Source organism: Notothenia rossii (assembly GCF_949606895.1).
Source record: "Notothenia rossii genome assembly, chromosome: 3".
Classification (NCBI taxonomy): domain Eukaryota; kingdom Metazoa; phylum Chordata; class Actinopteri; order Perciformes; family Nototheniidae; genus Notothenia; species Notothenia rossii.
Genome location: NC_136901.1, coordinates 35,724,952 through 35,744,879, shown reverse-complemented (window position 1 = coordinate 35,744,879; position 19,928 = coordinate 35,724,952). Strand labels below are relative to the sequence as shown.

The 19,928-nt window shown below is 40.6% G+C and overlaps 1 protein-coding gene and 1 long non-coding RNA gene across 2 annotated transcripts; one reads left to right on the top strand and one right to left on the bottom strand.

The window, feature by feature from the left end:
* Window positions 1-1,961: 1,961 nt before the first annotated feature.
* Window positions 1,962-3,630, bottom strand: LOC307032288. The gene is made up of 4 exons (XR_013806218.1): window positions 3,510-3,630; window positions 3,300-3,408; window positions 3,129-3,209; window positions 1,962-2,642 (listed from the first exon to the last, which is right to left on the bottom strand). It is a non-coding gene; the product is annotated as an uncharacterized lncRNA (long non-coding RNA).
* A 5,882-nt stretch (window positions 3,631-9,512) lies between these two features.
* LOC307032158 (protein mono-ADP-ribosyltransferase PARP14-like) lies at window positions 9,513-19,558 on the top strand. The gene is made up of 14 exons (XM_079669957.1): window positions 9,513-12,288; window positions 12,404-12,528; window positions 12,753-14,279; window positions 14,369-14,605; window positions 14,854-15,078; window positions 15,154-15,208; window positions 15,323-15,469; window positions 15,553-15,612; window positions 15,702-15,878; window positions 15,956-16,138; window positions 16,223-16,852; window positions 17,187-17,323; window positions 17,476-17,656; window positions 18,266-19,558. The coding sequence occupies exons 1-14, from the start codon at window positions 12,117-12,119 to the stop codon at window positions 18,550-18,552; spliced, it is 4,143 nt and encodes a 1,380-aa protein (XP_079526083.1). The 5' UTR covers window positions 9,513-12,116; the 3' UTR covers window positions 18,553-19,558.
* Window positions 19,559-19,928: the final 370 nt, after the last annotated feature.

Below are 19,928 nucleotides of genomic sequence, written 5' to 3'. Positions count from 1 at the left end.
GCCAAGAGGCGGGACATCTCTAAGCGGTTGACCAATCACAACAAAGCTGGCCAGCTAACCAATCAGAGCAGACAGAGTCTGGTTACAGACAGAGGGTGAAAAAAGGTCAAATGAAATAAAGAGCTTTTTGAACATTAAAGCATGGAAACATGTCCCAGTAGAGGCACAACATACAAATATAAAACCTGAAAACGAGCATAGCTTAACTTTCAGCTAAGATGTTAAAAACATGAAGCACATTTTTCTGGGATTTTAAACAGAGCAATTAGGTATATATAACATTTATATTATCTTGCACACATTTCACGGGGCTGTTATATAATCACTGCCTGAGGTTGTAAAGGTGTATAGCAAGCCTATTCAACTGGCGGCCCGCGGGCCAGATGCGGCCCAGAACCAACTCCCGAGTGGCCCAGCCTCCCGTAGCCAAATTCCTACACTAGTACAGACCATGAACGCAACACTCCGCGTCGCATAGAAACCCCCAAACCACAACGCAGCACGTTTTTTGAAAGTGCATCTAGTGGTGCTAGTAACGGTGGTCCTATGATAGCAACTCTAAAACATGTCTCTCTCAACTCTGAAGCGTAAACAGAGACAAAACGGTCGTTGATCTTGTGGAGCAGATCCAAGTCAAGCTGGACCTTTTCGCGACCAACTTGAGCACGGGTCGGATGGTGCATTTTCCGACGCTCCCCAAACACATCACATCTCCGGCACAAATCACGGATGTGATGACAGATTTCATTGCGAGGTTGAAAGACAACTTTGCCGGTCGATTGGATGGACTTGCTCTACCCACAGAGGTGATGGGCTTTGCCAGAGACCCCTTCACTGTTGCAATAGAGGGGGACGTATCAACCAGAGCAAAGGAAGTGGTCCCCTGCATCGACAAGGGGAAATATACACTGGAACTTATTGACATGCAGCGCACTAACGGTTCAGCAAAGTTTTGGAGTGATGTCAAAAAACAGCAGTTCCTTAATGTTCAGAAAGTAGCGATCTGTGTGCTCAGTATGTTTGGATCAACACACATGTGAATCAAGGTTTTCACATATGAACTCAATCAAAAGTAGCACTCGCTGCTCCCTGACTGACAGCACTCTTCACCAATGTCTTAGGATTGACATCCTATGAGCCAAAAATCACTGCTCTTGTTCAAAACTAAAAATGTCCCTTCTCCCATTGAGAAAGTCAGCGATGACAAATCACAAATGAGGTGATAGTAAGCACCTAGTTTACTATAGTAGACGTGTAGTGTAGTATTCATTCATATAGTTACCCGTATCCCTTGTTATATGTTTGTGCACTGAAGGGTAACTTGACAGTTCTTTCTGTATTCATTTAAGTGCACTTTGTAATGTGTCTGGGTCAAATGTGACCAAAACGTATGATTTTTGTGTTATTACTTGAAAAGTGAAAAAATATTGCTACAGTACTACCTCTTTGTGTTGCATTGGAGCTCTTTAGCTGTTTTTTTTGTATTTGAGCACATTTATTAACACTGCTATTATTGTATTCAGTAAATGCACTTTGTGATGTGCCTGGTTAAAAAAAAAAAACCTGAATATTTGACTTCTAAAGCAAAAAAATGTAATGCTACAACTGTGCACTTTTTTTTCAGATTCTGTTAAATTAATGCTAATTTGTTGTGTTTTTATGCACTTTTTGACCTACCTTTTGTTAGATGAACAATGAATAAAAATTGCATGTTTTTCATCGCAGTAATATGTGTTGGTTTAAAATGTGTCACTACCCGCTTTTTACAGGCCGCTGAATGTCTGGCCCAGCTGAATTTTGTAGTTATAAAATCTGGCCCAACTGAATGTGTAATTGAATAGCCCTGCTGTATACTTTAGGTAATGAAATACTTCATTAATTGTGATTTCAATGTGAAGTTCCAGAGAGACAGACAGACCGACACAGAAAAATAAAAATGTAATTGACTGTGTTTGCCAAGATTTCACATTTGTATTATTTATTGAAGATTAAGAGCTCTTCATCACATGACACGGGTCAGTAGTGTACATTATTATTGTATTATACAACATACAGATAAAATCCTTCACATTTCATAAAAAACAATGGCCTTACATGAACCACAAAGAAAAACAATTCACATTTACCATTATTAATAAAACTTCATTACTAAGCTTCACAGTGTGATGTCAAGCCGTCATGATAATCAGCTCTGGTGTGTACACATTGAAAGACTGTATTAAAGGTTTGGAAAAAACAACTAACAGAAAAGTGGCACCCGGTGATATGCATACAACAAAATGACAAGTATTTGACCATATCTGGATACAATCTGCACAGGTTCAAACCCCACTGCAGTCAGCATGTCGTTGTGTCCCTGAGACACTTCACCCCAAATTGCTCCTGTGGGGATTTCCCACAGTATTGAGTACAAGTGACATGCAGGCGTATTAAACAGATGCAGCAGCCTGAGAGGACAATCAGAAGGTGTGCCGTGCAGACCTTCTTACACACTGGTTGAATTGCATTGATGAAAAGCATATTTGCATTATGACCATGTTGGCACTACGGATGCTGATGCTGCGGTTGTTTTGGGGCTGGTCGGGGGGTCTTTTTGGGCTGGTGATGCAGTTGTTTTGTTTCTTAACCTCCCGTTTCGCCTTCTGTTTGTAAACAAAACACATCATGTTCAATTTTAAATGTAAGCCTTTAAAAACACAGTGGTTTTCCAGACTGTTTGAACATGAACAAATGTCTACTTCTAAGTTGATTATTCATAATACTTTGACACATTTAATTCAACGCTTTATTAAGCCTGTCATTCCTTAATAAAAAAAGCTACGACTAAATCAGACCCCCTTATAATCAAATGTAGTTTTTCTTTATTCTATTTTTAGAGTTCTGCAGCAACGAAAAGAGGGAAGTCTGGGGGGGGGGGAAACTTTGCATATCAGAATTAATGTTCCCATTCATTTAACAGTCTCATGGACCCTCATGCTTATCTGCAAAATTAAGTCATCCAAGTTTAATTAGATGCCGCTTCCTCTGTCTTTCATATACACAGACTGGTCCTGATTCACGGAGCATTAACAAGTAACTGCTGACCTCCCTGATTTTGGTAAAATGACGAACAAACAACAAAAACCTACCTTTGAATTGTTCGCAAGACTGCTTGGGTGAATGCTCCTTCAGGGTCAAGACAGACTGAACGCTTATCTTTCAGGAAAACACTGTAGGAGGTAGAGGAAGATTTAATGTAAAACAGTTTAAAGGAACACTTGAAAGAAATGCAATGTATTCATGTTTAAATAGATACCTACATGACTTCTCTCTTGTTGCAGTAGGGACGAGGCGGGAGGTCCTTGATATTAGTGATGAGGGAATGATTTACAGACGAGCTGGTTTTTATACACCGGCAATTCAAAATATCTGTAAAATCAGGATAAAAGTGAAGATGAATAAATGCAGAAATACAACAAAAAGCTTAAAATGCTATAATAATAATAATAATAATAATTTGACACACTTACGGAGTGAAGTGCAAGTGATAATGCATGCCAGCAAAACGATGCACTGGATTGCATAATTCATCCTTGAATGGTAGTGAAAGGAGATGTTGCAATGATTTCCTCTCCTCTGAGTGAAGACCCGTGTTTTCTGAACACCCTTTTATACCCTTGCAGTTAGATTGGGACGGTTTCCTGAGAAGTGGGATACGTTTTTCTTCAGAATTTCACTTTCAATCCCCATGACTCACTTTCTAATGCAGTGTTACGTTCCCTCCGAATCTAGCGGTACGAAGGGGAGTAACAAAACACAGAATTGACCAGGAACGAGAAAAAAGAGAGGAAACTGATCTCTGAAGCCACGAGCAGGTCTTTTAATGGACAAAAAGAACACAGGCTCACCAGTCAATTTGCGCAGTAAACTAATGTACCAATGTATACAGGAACACAACACCTAATTATTTATAAAACACAGGCCTCACACAGGGACAGAGGCAGTAAAATAAAGCATTAATCCTTTGAACTGTCTTCTGTGTAAGTTGTTCACATCCTGCTCTGGATTAGTCTGGATTTCTCTGCTACTGTTTCCTCTCTGAAACCCATGGTAAAATAAAATAAGATAAGACCTTTAATAATCCCTGTGAGGAAATTTCAGGAGTTTAAGCAGCAACAGAGTAAGAGAGAAAGTAGTACAGTAGTAGTACAGTTCACACAAGATTAATACAATATAAGACACAATTAAAATGATATACAGGTAAGTAGCTGTTAAACGATAAATGAATTAAATTAATATATACGGATACATATAAAGTGGGGCAAAAAAGTATTTAGTCAGCCACCAATTGTGCAAGTTCTCCCACTTAAAAAGACGAGAGAAGCCTGTAATTTTAATCGTAGGTATACCTCAACTATAAGAGACAAAATGAGAAAAAATAAATCCAGAAAATCACATTGTCTGATTTTTAAAGAATTTATTTGCAAATTATGGTGGAAAATAAGTATTTGGTCACCTACAAACAAACAAGATTTCTGGCTCTCACAGACCTGTAACTTCTTCTTTAAGAGCCTCCTCTGTCCTCCACTTGTTACCTGTATTAATGGCACCTGTTTGAACTCGTTATCAGTATAAAAGACACCTGTCCACAACCTCAAACAGTCACACTCCAAACTCCACTATGGCCAAGACCAAAGAGCTGTCAAAGGACACCAGAAACAAAACTGTAGACCTGCACCAGGCTGGGAAGACTGAATCTGCAATAGGTAAGCAGCTGGGTGTGAAGAAATCAACTGTGGGAGCAATTATTAGAAAATGGAAGACATACAAGACCACTGATAATCTCCCTCGATCTGGGGCTCCACGCAAGATCTCACCCCGTGGGGTCAAAATGATCACAAGAACGGTGAGCAAAAATCCCAGAACCACACGGGGGGACCTATGACCTGCAGAGAGCTGGGACCAAAGTAACAAAGGCTACCATCAGTAACACACTACGCCGCCAGGGACTCAAATCCTGCAGTGCCAGACGTGTCCCCCTGCTTAAGCCAGTACATGTCCAGGCCCGTCTGAAGTTTGCTAGAGAGCATTTAGATGATCCAGAAGAGGATTGGGAGAATGTCATATGGCCAGATGAAACAAAAATAGAACTTTTTGGTAAAAACTCAACTAGACGTGTTTGGAGGAGAAAGAATGCTGAGTTGCATCCAAAGAACACCATACCTACTGTGAAACATGGGGGTGGAAACATCATGCTTTGGGGCTGTTTTTCTGCAAAGGGACCAGGACGACTGATCCGTGTAAAGGAAAGAATGAATGGGGCCATGTATCGTGAGATTTTGAGTGACAACCTCCTTCCATCAGCAAGGGCATTGAAGATGAAACGTGGCTGGGTCTTTCAGCATGACAATGATCCCAATCACCACCCGGGCAACGAAGGAGTGGCTTCGTAAGAAGCATTTCAAGGTCCTGGAGTGGCCTAGCCAGTCTCCAGATCTCAACCCCATAGAAAATCTTTGGAGAGAGTTGAAAGGCCGTGTTGCCCAGCGACAGCCCCAAAACATCACTGCTCTAGAGGAGATCTGCATGGAGGAATGGGCCAAAATACCAGCAACAGTGTGTGAAAACCTTGTGAAGACTTACAGAAAACGTTTGACCTCTGTCATTGCCAACAAAGGGTATATAACAAAGAATTGAGATGAACTTTTGTTATTGACCAAATACTTATTTTCCACCATAATTTGCAAATAAATTCTTTAAAAATCAGACAATGTGATTTTCTGTTATTTTTTTTAATTTTTTTGTCTTTCATAGTTGAGGTATACCTCGGATGAAAATGACAGGCCTCTCTAATCTTTTTAAGTGGGAGAACTAACACAATTGGTGGCTGACTAAATACTTTTTTGCCCCACTGTATATATATTATTACTCTTTGGTGGCATCTGGAAGCTTTATGAAGTCCTCCTGGATCCTTAATTTTTGTGACATTATTTAATTGTATTCATTTGGATTGTCTGGGTCGTTTTCTTTTTAAATCTACATTTTTGGGTAATTTCTGGCTGGCTGGACGATCGTTTACGGCCTAAAAAAACAAAGTAAGCTCAGAAATCTGCCCTTTGGCAGAAGTCTTTCTATCAATCCTTTTTTACCTTTAAATCTGTTATGACAGGGATAATTTTTAAATCCAAGTTTCTCTCAAGAAACAAATAAAATATTAGCAGTGACGCAACAGTCCTTTGGCAAAGCTATACACTCTCACATGAATATTGCATCACTGCCAGATATGGATTTAATGGCACTAAACATGGATCAGACTGAGCTTTGAATTGCTTTATTGGAAGGGAAGTGTGTATAGAGACCTGTCCAACACTATTTTGATGCCAGCTCTCAGGAAAGATTGCAGCAGTAACCTTCGAATAAAGTAGAAATAACCTTAAAGGGGCCGTATTATGCTTTTTCTGAGTGATCCCTTTCCTGAAGTGCAGTTATATAAGTTTATGTGCATGTAAATGGTCTGCGAGGCTAACTGAGTGACATCACTAGGTAACACTCGAACATTGTACACATCGTACTGGATAGGCCAAGAGGCGGGACATCTCTAAGCGGTTGACCAATCACAACAAAGCTGGCCAGCTAACCAATCAGAGCAGACAGAGTCTGGTTACAGACAGAGGGTGAAAAAAGGTCAAATGAAATAAAGAGCTTTTTGAACATTAAAGCATGGAAACATGTCCCAGTAGAGGCACAACATACAAATATAAAACCTGAAAACGAGCATAGCTTAACTTTCAGCTAAGATGTTAAAAACATGAAGCACATTTTTCTGGGATTTTAAACAGAGCAATTAGGTATATATAACATTTATATTATCTTGCACACATTTCACGGGGCTGTTATATAATCACTGCCTGAGGTTGTAAAGGTGTATAGCAGGGCTATTCAACTACACATTCAGTTGGGCCAGATTTTATAACTACATTCAGCGGCCTGTAAAAAGCGGGTAGTGACACATTTTAATCCAACACATATTACTGCGATGAAAAACATGCAATTTGTATTCATTGTTGATCCAACAAAGGTAGGTCAAAAAGTGCATAAAAACACAACAAATTAGCATTAATTTAACAGAATCTGAAAAAAAAGTGCACAGTTGTAGCATTACATTTGTTTGCTTTAGAAGTCAAATATTTAGGTTATTATTTTTTGAACCAGGCACATCACAAAGTGCATTTACTGAATACAATAATAGCAGTGTTAATAAATGTGCTCAAATACAAAAAAAACAGCTAAAGAGCTCCAATGCAACACAAAGAGGTAGTACTGTAGCAATATTTTTTCACTTTTCAAGTAATAACACAAAAATCATACGTTTTGGTCACATTTGACCCAGACACATTACAAAGTGCACTTAAATGAATACAGAAAGAACTGTCAAACACTTCAATGCACAAACCCATAACAAGGGATACGGGTAACTATATGAATGAATACTACACTACACGTCTACTATAGTAAACTAGGTGCTTACTATCACCTCATTTGTGATTTGTTATCGCTGACTTTCTCAATGGGAGAAGGGACATTTTTTGTTTTGAACAAGAGCAGTGATTTTTGGCTCATAGGATGTCAATGCAATCCTAAGACATTGGTGAAGAGTGCTGTCAGTCAGGGAGCAGCGAGTGCTACTTTTGATTGAGTTCATGTGTGAAAAGCTTGATTCACATGTGTATGTTGATCCAAACATACTGAGCACACAGATCTCTACTTTCTGAACGTTAGGGAACTGCTGTTTTTTGACATCACTCCAAAACTTCGCTGGCCCGTTAGTGCCAGCGAAGTTCCAGTGTATATTTCTCCTTGTCAATGCAGGGGACCACTTCCTTTCCTCTGGTTGATACGTCCCCCTCTATTGCAACAGTGAAGGGGTCTCTGGCAAAGCCCATCATCACGTCTGTGGGCAGAGCAAGTTCATCCAATCGACCGGCAAAGTTCTCTTTCAACCTCGCAATGAAATCTGTCATCACATCCGTGATTTGTGCCGGAGATGTGATGTGTTTGGGGAGCGTCGGAAAATGCACCATCCGACCCGTGCTCAAGTCGGTAGCAAAAAGGTCCAGCTTGACTTGGATCTGCTCCACAAGATCAATTACCGTTTTGTCTCTGTTTAAGCTTCAGAGTTGAGAGGGACATGTTTTAGAGTTGCTATCACAGGACCAGCGTTACTAGCACCACTAGATGCACTTTCAAAAAACGTGCTGCGTTGTGGTTTGGGGGTTTCTATGCAACGCGGAGTGTTGCGTTCATGGTCTGTACTAGTGTAGGAATTTGGCTACGGGAGGCTGGGCCACTCGGGAGTTGGTTCTGGGCCGCATCCGGCCCGCGGGCCGCCAGTTGAATAGGCCTGGTGTATACACAAGTTATTGAGCCGTTTCCGCTCTACATCCTGAACTCCTCCCTTCGATGCAATGCACTTCCGTTTTGGCGGACTGGGTTTGTTTTGCTAGCTAGCTCCGTTGTGCCGACAAAGCACTGATATCGCAGAGACAAAGAGGATATAACAATTACAACATGAAGAAAAGTGGTTCGGGAACTACGTGTACGGTAGTTGGTTGCAATCACTCGAGAAAGCACCTGAACGAGTGGTTAGATAGAGAGTGCTACGACCACAAACCAGCACCCAGCACCCAGCCATGTTGTTCATTAAATACAGATAAACACAACAAATACTGCATGCATTGTATTTTTTAATATTATATATGAATATTTTCATAGTGATGTAATTGTGTGGGCTGCTTTTATATTTTAATTTGTAATACCTGTTAGGATTAAACGTGATCTTTCTTGTTGAAGCCATTTCTTTAGTTTCCTCTCAACAATTAATTAATTCAGTGTTATTTATGTACAGTATGAGCTTAATATGAATGATGAACTGTGTTAAAAGAAATTGTAGCACTCTAAGGAACATATGAAATGCAATAATGCAATAACAGTGCAATAATGAAATTAAATTACATCAAACTTTATTTTCACTCAAACAGTACAGGCACATATGATATATTGCACAGCATAAAGAGATCATGTAAATTGTGCATTATGTAAACAACAGACAACTGTTGGCTCCTGTGGGCATGACCTAAATAAGGCAGTTTATTTTGGTTTTATGCTGGGCCACGTCGTCATGTTATCCTCCCAGTTTTGCACTGAATTCGGGTGGGGGAGAGTAACGCCATCTCCAGTCAAAGAAGTAGAATCGTGTTCCCAAGCTAGCATCACTGTTAGCATCGAAATCGCTGTGTTTACACCAGTGCCCGTCTGACTGTTTACATCGGTTTACACCGACAGACGCTGTGCAAAAGACTTCCGGCGGAAATGAAGTGCATTTGTGTAGTGTCATGGCGCTACCCGTGTTTTGGCGCGTAAACTTGTCTATAGAGTGGAGCAGTGACAAGTCCTATAACCCGGAAGTGAGTTAGCATTTTACCACTACCGGTTCCCTCGTCTCAGCCAAATGGGATCTCTCCATAGGATTTTGGAAAATAGCTGGAAATAAGGTCTGTGGTTGAGACAGATTTAAGAGACAGATCACGTTTTGTTCTATGACATTAAATACATCAGCAGTGACCCCACTGGTGATTTTTGAAGAGTTCACGTGGCTTAAAAATGATGGTTGTTACCGAATGGCTGAATAGGACTACAGAAGTTGTCGAGGAAGTTGTACGTCATTACGCCGAACACGTAAACACTCCTCTAAGTTTGTTTTTCCCCGTGTTCTGCTTGAAAGCAAGTACCTGCCTCCTGCAAACTGTTCAAACAAACGCTTCAACTTGTACCATTTTGAATCTGTATTTTTGAATATCGATCTTAAGTTGGCGTGACGTTGAAGCAGCGACCCTGCTGTAGTTCCTTTATAGCATAATGTTAGCATTTTGCTTCTGGTGATTAGATTTATGATTCGACATTTTTAAAAGTAGGGTAGACATGTGGATAGAATAAAACGTGCATTTATCAAACAGGTTTGCTTTCCACAGACTTTATTTCGAGCTATTTTCCAAAATCCTATGGAGATATCCCATTGCTTTTTTGTCATGCGCAGCTTATTTCCGGGTTTGTTTGTTTGTAGCCTTTATTTAACCAGGTGAAAATCCCATTGAGATCAACGATCTCTTTTTCAAGGGAGACCTGCAGCACATTGGTTACATATAAAAACAACAGAAAACAAAAAGGACATCAATACAACATAAAGGGTAAATGTGTCCTCCCTGCACCACTCTATTGCATTTGCAGACTGGGAGCTTGTTCTCAGAATATTTAGTCTGAGTAGGACATCTAGGGGTTTGCGGTGGTAATGCTTCAATGGTAACAGTTTAACTCGTTCTAGTCTTTGGTTGGTTTGATTTATTTTTCTACAGTGTGGAAACGCAACACATCCAAACATAAATAATTGATTTTTGGAGATTACACTCCCACCTATCTCTTCCCTGACTTTCTATCATTTTAATTATCTGCTAAGACATAAAATGCGTTAAAACAAAACAATTTATTGTCACCAACACTATTTCAACATGAGCATGGTTAATTTATAATAAATTATGTTTTTATAGCTGGAATAGTTATAGTTATAAAATGCTTACAGTAATTGAAATCAAAATTAAAACTTGGTCCTCTGAAGGGTTATCTATCTAGAAAGTAGGGCTGTTTTAACATTGTTTTTTTAATTACAAGATCATTAAGCCCTTTCAGTTCAATGTTTTAACGGCTCAATTACCTTTTAACTTCATTCTTTATGATCTCACAAACTAAATAGTCATTCTCAGACGGTAACCTTCAAACAAGCTCTAAAAAACACCTCACCCAAATGTTATTCTTATCAACATCATATAAAACATCCTAAATGCTATCACCATGACTGCATTACGCTAACAGGGATCTGGGTTCATGCAGAACAAAATTAACCACGGAGATCCCACTTTAAAGGTTCTGCCAGCAATCAATCTGTCATTAGGTGTGTCTATTTAAACATAAGCATGGGTGGTGCCAGAGATTTTCTTTTGGGGGTGCTGTGGGGTAGCTTGACGTTTCATAGAGGGTGCTCAAACATGTAGGGTTTCCCATTAATGTACCGGGCGCTACAGCGGAATGTTCTACAGCAACACTCCCCACACACACATACACATGCTACTGTTACAATGAAGGCTCGATAATCGGCTCACGGCATATAGGCAGGGGTAAAGTGCTATTTTGTATAGGTGGGGGGCGGACCAGCCTCCTAGGGGAGTCCGGGGAAATGCTCCCCCGGGAAGATTATTTTTAAATTATTTAAGTTAAAAGCATCAATCTGGTGCACTTTGAGAGCAACATTGAGAGATATGGATACATCTCTCAACACCCATATGAAACAGAACTGTAAGCAGATTTACTTTTTCTTGATGGATGTTTTACTAATTACTCCCCTTTTAAACTGTATTCATATATTCATATAGTATTTCATAACTGTTTTTCATTTTTCTTATTGTTTTATAATTATAATGAACATATGAAGGTGTGCCTCGGAAATACTTGTTTACATAAAGTGATCAAACCGTTTTGAGACCCACTGAGATAACTTACACTAAAGTTAACTATCTAAACACTGGGAGAGTCCTTTACCTCACTGAGCTGACGTTATCTGACAGGAGAGGACTTTCCTTTCACTTAGTTGTAGAAGCAGCTTCTAATATCCGTTAGCGCAGCAACAACAATCTCCGGTAACGGTGCTCTCTCTCCTCGTGCGCTCGTGCCACACACACACAGAGCCGAGCTTGAATGAAAAACCCAGAAGTAGTTGTACTGTACTGTACCATATCATTTTCAAATAAATATTTGTTCTAATTATGAATTTCACACATATATATATATAAATAAATAAAAAACATAGATTTCTTGGGGTTGCTTTGCAGTTGCTAAGCCAATTGTTGGTGTTGCTGTAGCAACTGCAAGCTACTGCCTGGCGCCGCCCCTGAACATAAGGAAGTGAACAGAAAACAATGGGCAAGGGGAAACGAAACTAAACAAACTGAGGAGCTTCAGACTGTTTGCTCTAGAGTCGGACACCTTCCAAGAAGCACCACACTTTTTACAACTTTTGAATTCCAGGTAAAATGGAGGAATTCAAACATCCACTGTTCTTTGAAGCAAAAGATTTGACAGACAAAGAGAAGGACAAAGTCTGGAGGCACTTTCAGAAAAGACGAGATTCTGGTGGAGGTGATTGTGGGATGATGGAAAAGGCTGGAGGGAACACGTATAAAATCTGTTTCAAGGAAATAGAAGGTGAGTAATAATATAAAAACTAATCCTATTTAGTTCAACTAGTAATGTGTCGTACGTACATACTATAGATTAAATGTAGGATGTTGTTGAGACCTTGATATTTGTGTTTCTACAGACCAGGAAAGGGTGTTGCAGAGGAAGTTTCATAATATCTCCCTTCCTTCTGGCGACTTATGTCTAAATGTGAGTCGAAGTTATTGCCCAGAGACCCCGGGTCAGCCATCTACAAGTCAACCGAAGGTATGCAAACATTAGCTGCACCCTTTATGGAAAAAGATACGTCACAGTCAAATGAGCTGGCCAAACCTATTTGAGAGGATTTCTTCTCAGTCCAATTCTATCAATGACAATGTTATGCACAGTACAGCTGTTGTGAAAGAACCTTAAAGTAAAAAACAACATCACATGTTTTACAGATACATTACCATGAATTAATACTTTTTTAATGTTCTTTTTTGCTTCAGACAACCACCAAAGTCAACACAAAAGGCCTTGAGAAGATATTCAAACTAGATATTTTCCTCATGTATTTCCTGAGAGACAATCTTAAAGCATACACATTATTACAGAAACAACTCTCATGTATCGGCTGCCAAGTAGAGTTAGATTTTGAAGAGGAGGAGGCAGTGGTAAGGGGGGATATTGAAAAGGGACCTGGAGGAGCTTTTGGGACCGCAGAGCAGTGGGAGTTACAGGTAGATCGACTCTTGATCAATTTCACTGAGAGATACCTCTGCTATCATGTGATTGAGCCGAAAAAAGCCAAAATCCTACTGCAGGACCTCTCCTTTGTGACAGATGATATTAAAGTGTACAGAGAGGGCGGTTATCCAGTGGTTGTGGGAGAAACTGAGGCTGTGCATGAGAAAATAGCAGTCCTCGAAAAGAGCCTGCCAACCCGGAAGGAGTTACCAATTGTGGAGAAGCTGTTCAAGCTGGTAGAAGAAGAGTTTAGTCGAGAAATGAGTGCAAAATACCCAGAAGTTAAGATCAACATAGGCAGCGCCATGGTGACCTTAGAGGGGCCTGACAAAGAGGTGCAGTCAGGAGCCAACACACTTGAGGAACTGAAGAAAAAAGTAAAGGAAAAGCGAGTTAAACTATCCACAGCCCTGATGACCTTTATAGGATCCAGCGGTGCTGTATCCAAGTACCAGACCCGCTTCCAGCAGAGACTCAGAAATCTTGTTTCCCTGGAGGTTGGGTCCGAGCTGGTCATGTCCAGTTTGTCCTCTGATGTCCTCGATGAGGCCGAAGCCACGCTGCAGAGAGACCTTGATGTGGCCAATGTCGAGCTGCAGGGGGCTGTAGCTGCACCCCCAGATCTAGATGGATTAAAGGAAATCCTCTTCAAAGCCAAGAACGAAGCTAACTCTCGAGAGTTCAGAGTGGACGTCAGCTTCATCCCAGGAACCGGTGGAACCCCAAACACCAAAGTACAACTGGTTGGCTACAGAGAAAATGTGAATAAGCTCAAAGATGTTCTGCATGACCAGATCAACCAAATCGGGACACAAGAAGTTCTAAACCTACCGAATCCTGACATGCTTGAATGTTTTGATAAGATTTTAGGAATGATTGGTATGAAGCAGAACAAAGTGACCTTGAAAGCCTCACTTTTCCCACACCCTTGTGTGCTTGTGTCTGGTCCCTGTCGTCTGGTCAAAGAGGCCAAGCAGGATCTAATCTCAGCTCTAGCTAGCCTGACCTCCGACACTTTGGTTCTGGATGGACCGGGGGCTCTGCAGTACTTCCAAGCAGAAGGTAAAATGGGCAAGGAGTTGGTAGAGAGCTCATTTCAGGTTATCGTCAAGGAACAACAAGGTGTGCATTCGGCAAATGTGCAAAGTAAACCACGAAGCATCAGCAGCCCTGTAACCAGCGGCTTGGCACCCGGAGCCCTCCCCAGATTGCGCTGCAATACTTTTGGAAGTAATGTGGCCATAAAGACGAGCCTGGAGATCAAGCTTGGCAGTCTGATAGATGCTCAGGTTTGAACATTTCCGCTTAACTTTAATTAGAATAAAGAAATCAGCAATACAACCACTCACATTGATATTAATCCACATTGTTTCCACAGGTGAATGTGTTGGTTGTCCCCATGCTCAACAAGAACCTCACTTCTACTAAGATTGGTAAATGTCTGTTTAAAAAAGCCGGGAATGCAATCAACTCAAAGTTTGACTCGGTGGCAGCGAATTGTACCGTTGCCCCTGGTGATGTCCTGCAGGTGGACGCGCCTCCATCTCTGGGCTGCTCAAAGCTCTTCTTCATCGAGTGCTTGCCATGGGATGGAGTCAGAGGGCAGAGTGTGAAGGTAAAGTTAAATACTTGGTGGATTTAATATTGTTGTAGGTGCGGGCAAAGGCTGAGTTCAAACTCAGGTGATGCATTCAAATGCCATGAATTAGAACAAAGAATCTGGCTAATTAATGGAAAATAAAACCTGTACTTCATAAATGTTGCTATTTACAACCGACCATTTAAATATAGAAGCACAGAAAGTGTTGTGCAATGCAGGGGTATCTTTTGACATAAACAACATTTCTGATTTTTGTTTTGCAGGCGCTTGGTAATGGCCTGAAGAGATGCTTGGAGCTTTGCGTACAGCAGGGCTATAGCTCAGTTGCCTTTCCAGTCATTGGACCCGGAGTTGTTTTAAAATACCCAATGAAAGAGGCCATTCAAGTGCTTATGGAGAACATTTGCCAGCTTGGATTATCTGCGTCCTCTGGATCTCTCACCACCATCCAGATCGTCATTAAACCAGGCTACCCTGACTCTGAGGAGGTGACTCTGATCACTTGGTTTTAAGATGCATGATTTCTGAAATGAAGTGTTTAATGCTGCTGTTTTTATTTACAGTGCTACCAAGACGTCTACAGGCATCCTGGCTTGAATGTGAACCAGGGAGGACAAGGTAAACGGTTTAACTAAGTATTTAGCAAGTACATTGTTCACCATTTCCATCCGCAATGGCCAAGATTAAACATCAGACACACATTAAATATATATTGGGCATTGTTTGTTTTAGCAATCTTTAGGTCCCTCACCAGTGACCTTGATGACATCTCGATGACAGTGGGCGGCGGGGTTAAACTACAACTGGTGTTTGGTGACATCACTGATGAGACGACGGATGCTGTCGTGAACACGACCGACTTTGTTTATTTCCAGAATGGTGAGTGAGAACTAATGATGCTTTAAAAAAGGGAGAACAGTTACATCCCTTCACTGATTTTAAAATGTATGGTTATCCTACAGGTGTGTGCAAAGAAATCTTAACTGTAGCTGGAGCGGATGTGGAGGCAGAACTTAAAGCAGGTAAATAAAAAAAGGACCTGCTAGACATTTTTAAGTAACACACACCTACAACATCTTTACTCAGCTTTCCTGTTTATTGTTGTTTGTAGCAAAATACACTTGCGGAGACGTTTTTGTGTCCCAATCGGGAGAGTTCCCCTGTGAAGCCCTTTTCCATGTCTGTGGACAAAACAATGCAGTCGTCATCGAACAAATGGTGATTCGCATCGTTGAACATTGTGAATCTTTTGGGTTCGAGTCTGTGGCCATACCTGCTATCTGTGCTGGTGAGTATTCTGTAACACTTTTTTTTTAGATATAAGGTTAGAAATGTTTCAGGTTTACTCATTAAATTAATGTGCAGGAGCTGGTGGGTTGGACCCTTGTGTTGTGGCAAGAGCCGTCCTCCGAGGGGTCAAGGATGCCACGTCGTCCTTTGGTCTCAATTATCTCACTGATATCCGCCTCGTCCTGCTAAAGATCAACGTCTTCCTGGCCTTTAAAGAAAAAGCAATGCAAATGTTTTCCACTGCTGTGATCAACAAAGGTGATTTACCAGCATAGAAATCTGCCTCTTTGTTCTCCGGGTATTGTCACTAATTGTTAACATCTCACCTTCCTTGCCTTGCAGCTTCTGTACCTCAGTTGCCTCATGTACAACAACAACAACAACAACAACAAAAACCTCTGTCTGTGGAGGCAGATCTAAGCATCATCTGTAAGAGTTCTACAAGCCAGCAGTCCGTCTTCAGGTTCCTCGGTCTCTCCGGAAAGGATGTTGACGGTGCCATGACAAAGCTGACGGATCTGTATCAGGCTCAGTGTTCTTCTCAAACCTTCAGAAAGGAGGAACTGAAAGACCTCACCCAGGACAACGTGAAGGATCTGAAGCAGCTGGTGGAAACCGAGGGTCTGTATGTTGAGTTGAGCCAAGGCACCTTGAAAGTTAGCGGGCTGAATAACGGAGTCATCAAGGTAATGCAGATGATCAACGCCTCTCTACACGGCAACCTCAGAAGAGAGGTGAGAGTCAGGGAGGAGGGGGATCTGTACGCCCGTGTGGCTTGGTGCGTCTTGGGACATAGAGGCAACTGGGAGAGGTTGCCCAAAACAGCCAATCACAGTCTGGAGAATAACGATGTAGGAGGAAGGATAGTGGACGCGCAGGGCAACGAGTGGACCATTGATCTGCCGAGGATGGAGGCCATGAGATATTTAGGTGGTCAAACAGCAAAACTAAAACGACTTGAGCATCTGCCAGGTGAGAAGATGATTCTAAGGTGTTATAAAAAGATCCCTGCTTGATACATTCTGGTTGACAAAGGGTCAAAAGTAATGAGAAGTGGAAAAATTCCCTAGTCAAAAATGTTCTGTCAAAGGATTTTGTATATATTTTTCATTTTCAAGTTAAACCTGAAGAGTTAAGGATTTATCTTATGACATCATAAACAAAGTAAAAGAGGCTAAAACCGTGTAGATATATCTCAATTAAAAACTAAAGTCTGTTTTTTGTCTACATCGAGGGAAAATTACATTTAGTTTTCGAAGTAAAGACCATTTACCTTTTCTCCAATTTGTCCTCCAACATCTCTCAGACTTCACCCTCCCTCTGTACTGGGACAACATGGTTGCCGGTCAAGCTTTGAAGACGGTTGACCTCCTTCCTTCCTATGCAGAGTATCGCACAGTGAAGGAGGCCTTCAAACGAACAGTCGGCAAGACCGTGCTGAAGGTAGGCAATTGCACCGTCCAGAAAACTATGAATTGAACCTGTACATTTTATTTCTCAATAGTATATTGTACACAGTGCATTTGCAAACATATTTACATCTTTTCAAACTAAGTTTTACAGCTTATGTCTTCGTATTTGATTTTTCTTGATAGATCGAGCGCCTGCAGAATGTCCATCTGCGGCGCGCCTATGAAGCTCAGAAGAAGCAAATCTCTGACAAGTACAAACAGCAGGGTGGTGAATGTGAAAAGCTCCTGTACCACGGGACGACCCAGGACAACTGTGATTCCATCGTAAAAACTGGGTTCAACAGGCGCTTTTCTGGGCAGAACGGTAAACATGTTTTAATTTAATCAGATTTTATCACTGCTCTTGCATCTGTTTCTGGAAAGCATAATTTCCTACTCTATGTAGCGTAGGAGCTGTTATTGAGTTTGGACTAGCTGTTATGGTTGTAGCCAAAATCTAGGAAATAATCTAGATTTAACTTGATGAACTCTAGGCACCAAAAGGACTTTCAGGTAGGAACATTTGAAAAATTAATTACTGTCATTCATCGACTGACATTCGAAGACTTTCCTCACCATACAAATTGAAATATCTGCCATTTTTTCAAAGGGTTATAAAGATTTATTGTAAATTCCCACCAGACACTTTTTAACGCTGCTATGGACAATCTTACACCATGTACATTCCCTAAGATATTGAAGTGACTGTTATTTTGTTCTTTTATATATATTGATTCTTGTGTTTTATCTTGATGTGTGCATATGTATAAATGTGTCTGTTGATTGTATATATATTGGATATACATATTTGTATATTTGTATTATTGTATTTTGTATTCAGGATTGTTGGAAACGTTATTTCGATCTCTCTGTCTGTACAAACACACAGAAAAATTGACATTAAAGTTGACTTTAACTTTTCCTTTATTCTCAGCAACTGCCTATGGGGAAGGAACATACTTCGCTGTCAATGCCAACTACTCTGCTCAACCCAACTACTCCAAGCCAGCTGCTGACGGTTCCCAGCTCATGTTCGTGGCCCGCGTCCTGACCGGCATCTACACTCAGGGCCAACAAAACATGAGGGTCCCTCCTCCCGTCAGCAACCAGGAGGGCCACGACCGCTACGACAGCGTGGTCGATAGAGTGGACAACCCCCAAATGTACGTCGTGTTTCATGATAACCAAGCGTACCCCGACTACCTCATCACTTTCAAGTGACCGTGAGGAGATATGATTTACACGAAGTCAAAACAACATTTCAAAAAACACGACAGCATTTCACAAAACACTACAGAATTTCAGAAAACACCACAGCATTTCAGAAAACACCACAGAATTTCAGAAAACACCACAGCATTTCAGAAAACACCACAGCATTTCACATTTTACTGAAAGGGTATTCCTTTAGGGAGAACATTTCTTGTTTGTGATTGGAAAGAGCCAGCCAGAGAAGCACTGCTGTGATTTTTTTTTTTTTGCTGCCAGGCAAGAAATTACGCTTCGTGATTGTTCAGCACCCGGCCGACAGCACCACCTATTTCCTGTTTGGTACCGTTCAGCTGTTTCTTCAAGAATTTTAAACTGAGTTGGAAAGAATGGAAGAAGAGATGGAAATCTTAAGGGAATATTTTAACGAAGGATATACATACAATGTTATCCTCAACATGCTGTCAACCCATCACAACATCAACATGTCCCTTAGAACCAGGGATGTAGTGCTGCTGGGGCCTAAATGACTATGTGTGATGTTAAAGGGGTCACTCATGGCAAATTCACAGAGAATTATCACCCAATTTAGGTCACGTCTCAATGTTTATTAAGTAAAAACATCCAGCCTGTCCCGGGATTTTAAACAGTGCAAATAGGTATATATAATATGTTTATTATCTTATACACACATTTTACTGGGCTGTTTTAAAATCACTGCATGAGGTTGTAAAGGTGTATTGCATTTGCAGACTGGGAGCTTGTGCTCATAATATTTAGTCTAAGTAGGGCATCTAGTGGGTTTGCGGTGGTAATGCTTCATGGTAACAGTTTAACACCAGAACTTGTTCTAGTCTTTGGTTGGTTTGATTTATTTTTCTACAGTGTGGAAACGCCACACATCCCATAAATCATTGATTTCTGGAGATTACTCTCCCACCTTTCTCTTCCCTGACTTTCTATCATTTTAATTATCTGCTAAGACATAAAATGCTTCTTTTAAAAAAAAAAAAAACTATTTCTTGTCATCAACTTTATCACCACAACATGAGTATGGTTAATTCATAATAAATTATCTTTTTATAGCTGGAATAGTTTTAGTTATAAAACGCTTATAGTAATTGAAATCAAAATAAAAAATGTGTCCTCTGAAGGGTTATCTATCTAGAAAGTAGGGCTGTTTTAACTCCGCTTTATAAATTACAAGATCATTAAGCCCTTTCAGTTCAATGTTTTAATGGCTCAATTACTTTTTAACTTCAGTCCTTATGATCTCACAAACTAAATAGTCATTCTCAGCAGGTAACCCTTTTCTTCAAACAAGCTCTAAAAAACACCTCACCCAAATGTTAGTCTTATCAACATCATATAAAACATCCTAATGTTAT

Bases quoted from the DNA above. Each gene is read 5' to 3' on its own strand.
- LOC307032158 (XM_079669957.1), top strand. From the start codon at position 12,117: ATGGAGGAATTCAAACATCCACTGTTCTTTGAAGCAAAAGATTTGACA. The intron at 12,529-12,752 runs GTATGCAAACAT...TTTTTGCTTCAG, and splicing joins CATCTACAAGTCAACCGAAG to ACAACCACCAAAGTCAACAC. The intron at 17,324-17,475 runs GTAGGCAATTGC...TTTTCTTGATAG, and splicing joins TCGGCAAGACCGTGCTGAAG to ATCGAGCGCCTGCAGAATGT.